The 2,407-nt window shown below is 35.2% G+C and overlaps 1 protein-coding gene across 1 annotated transcript in view; it reads left to right on the plus strand.

The window, feature by feature from the left end:
- Positions 1–2,407, plus strand: part of LOC107680547 (protein DENND6A-like) — a 23,874-nt gene that overhangs the window by 539 nt on the left and 20,928 nt on the right. Inside the window, exons 2-3 of the mRNA XM_016476475.1 lie at positions 317–355; positions 452–494. Coding sequence (XP_016331961.1) covers positions 317–355; positions 452–494 — 82 coding nt within the window. The remainder of the gene's footprint in view (positions 1–316; positions 356–451; positions 495–2,407) is intronic.

Consider the following 2,407-nt stretch of genomic DNA (forward strand, 5'->3'; position numbering starts at 1 on the left):
TATATGTAGCCGGCTAGCCGTCGCATAGATGGGAACTTAGTTATTTTATTGTATCATTTTTTTAAACGATTTTGCTACTTTTTATTTTATTGCAATTTACTGTAATTGCAGTTTTATGGTACAGCAGGACATTAGAGCAGTGCAAGCAGTTCAGTGGTGCATGTCACTGTGTCTGATCTTTTATGTTGTGATCAATATGTCTGAAAGCTTTCAGTAGCTATGAAATATTTGTGCATAAAAAAAAAATATTTTCATCCATGTGTTTGATTGTGGAATGCAATAAAAAAAACCTTTTTCACATTTTTTTCTGCTGCAGGTGATTTACCCACACCACTCCAAACTCACTGAAAAAGAGGTAACTGTTGTTTTACATTATCCTGCTAGTTTCAACCATGGATTTAGATGGTCAGTTTTAAAATATTTAGTGGTTTCTTTGTTTTTCTCATTTCAGAAAACAAGTATATGCTATCTGTCATTCCCGGACTCCAATTCAGGTAAACTGCATTTCCTCACTACAATTTTATTTGAAGGTTTCATGGTTCTTTCTGTATCTGTTGTAAATAATAAACAGTTGATGCACAGATGTTTGTCAGCTGTAGATTTAAACCTGCATAGCCTAAACTTTTAGCATTTTTGACTCCTAAAATTGTAGTCTTAGTTCACACAGTTACGGTAAGCTGAAAGCTAATGGAGAGTAAGTTTATTCAGTGATCATGTCAGAAGCATTTTTCAGAGTGATCATTAATGTATTTTTGAAGCCTGACATAAATTTTAATCACTTTTTATATTGTATGTGAGTATTAATAGTGCTCAAAGTGTCTGTGTTGTGATTAAGCAGTGCAGTCGTAGTGTATTTTCCTGCGGTTAAGGTTTGATTTAGAGCACTGTAATTCATCTGAGTGAGTACTATGACCTGTGTGTCTTACGCTAATGTGTGTGGGATGAGAGTTTGACATCTCCCTCCAGCAACACCACATGCATATTCAGAAAGAAACTCGCAGCGTGGGTTGTGGAGTCTCTGACTCTTCTGTATTAGAGATATTAATGGACCGTCACTGACTGAGTAGGTCAATATCTGTGATTGCACACTTGTAGTTGCTCCGTAACAGTGTGTGTTCTGATGTAAATGTATCATGTGAGTTTGTTTCTTCTTGGGAACATATTTTGAGAAATGTAGCATTAGTATCACTTGCTCACCAATGGATGCTCTGCAGTGAATGGGTGCCGTCAGAATGAGAGTCCAAACAGCTGATAAAAACATCACAATAATCCACACCACTCCAGTCCATCATTTAACGTCTTGTGAAGCAAAAAGCTGTGTGTTTGTAAGAAACAAATCAATCATTAAGGCGTTTTTAACTTGAAACCGTTGCTTCTGTCTAAAATATCTCATAATGCAAAATAATGCTTCCTTCAGTGAAAACGTTGTCTGGTCTGAATCAGGAGAGAAGTCTGCACAGATCAAGCACCGTTTACAAGCCAAAACAGCTCTAAATAATTGTAAACAAATATGTGGCTGGATTTTGATGTGAGACGACAACAGGAGATGTACTTTCTCACTGGAGGAAGTGTTATTATTATTTTTCTTTTTTATGTAGAAAATTAGTTTTAATGTTTTGCATTTGATGTTAACAGCTTTGCTTATTTCGAACAAGTCTTCAGCATTCATCAATACTGTAAATAGAGCCGTCTGTGTTGTTTTCCACAGTATCAGCTGTGATAAAAATGGCATCTCTGATCTTCACAGATTCATCTCTGTGTGTTACTTTAGTTTGTAATAATAAACTTGGGTTATTAATAGCAATGCAGTACAAACGAGGAGGAACAGGATTTGAAGATTACAGGACAGTCCTGTTAATGACGTTGTAAATACGCAGATGCTCTTCTTCTGCATGAGAGTTCACTCGCCGCTAGTGAATCCACTAGTGAATCTCCTGGTGTGATATTGATCCTGTTCTCGTCTTTCTGAAACTGGAGAAGCTGATGTATGAGCAGACATCCTATCCCATCATTCTACTCACTTCAGCTCTCCTACAATACAATATACTATCCTACAGGATGTAGCATGTCTTGTTGATAGCGCAAATGTGTATCATATTTTACAAACTAGTAAAGCAATCTTATCATATACATATATGTATGTATAAATTGGAATGTGTCCTTTTTAATATAATTTTTTTCTGTGCAAAAAATGACTGATTTACAGAGAAAACATCATTCAGTGTAACAATAGTTCATATACCTAAAAAATGTCCATCATGTTTAGAACAAGAATCATTAAATGACATTAAAAGACTATTTAAGGATCACAGTGAAGCCTAAAAATGCTAATTAATTGAATTTTTAAATCTTTACAAATCGTTGCCACTATTCATCAAGTTTTTAAACATTTGTCAGCAGGAAGTTT

This window comes from Sinocyclocheilus anshuiensis, unplaced genomic scaffold (genome assembly GCF_001515605.1).
Source record: "Sinocyclocheilus anshuiensis isolate Anshui unplaced genomic scaffold, SAMN03320099.WGS_v1.1 scaffold308, whole genome shotgun sequence".
In the NCBI taxonomy this organism is placed as follows: domain Eukaryota; kingdom Metazoa; phylum Chordata; class Actinopteri; order Cypriniformes; family Cyprinidae; genus Sinocyclocheilus; species Sinocyclocheilus anshuiensis.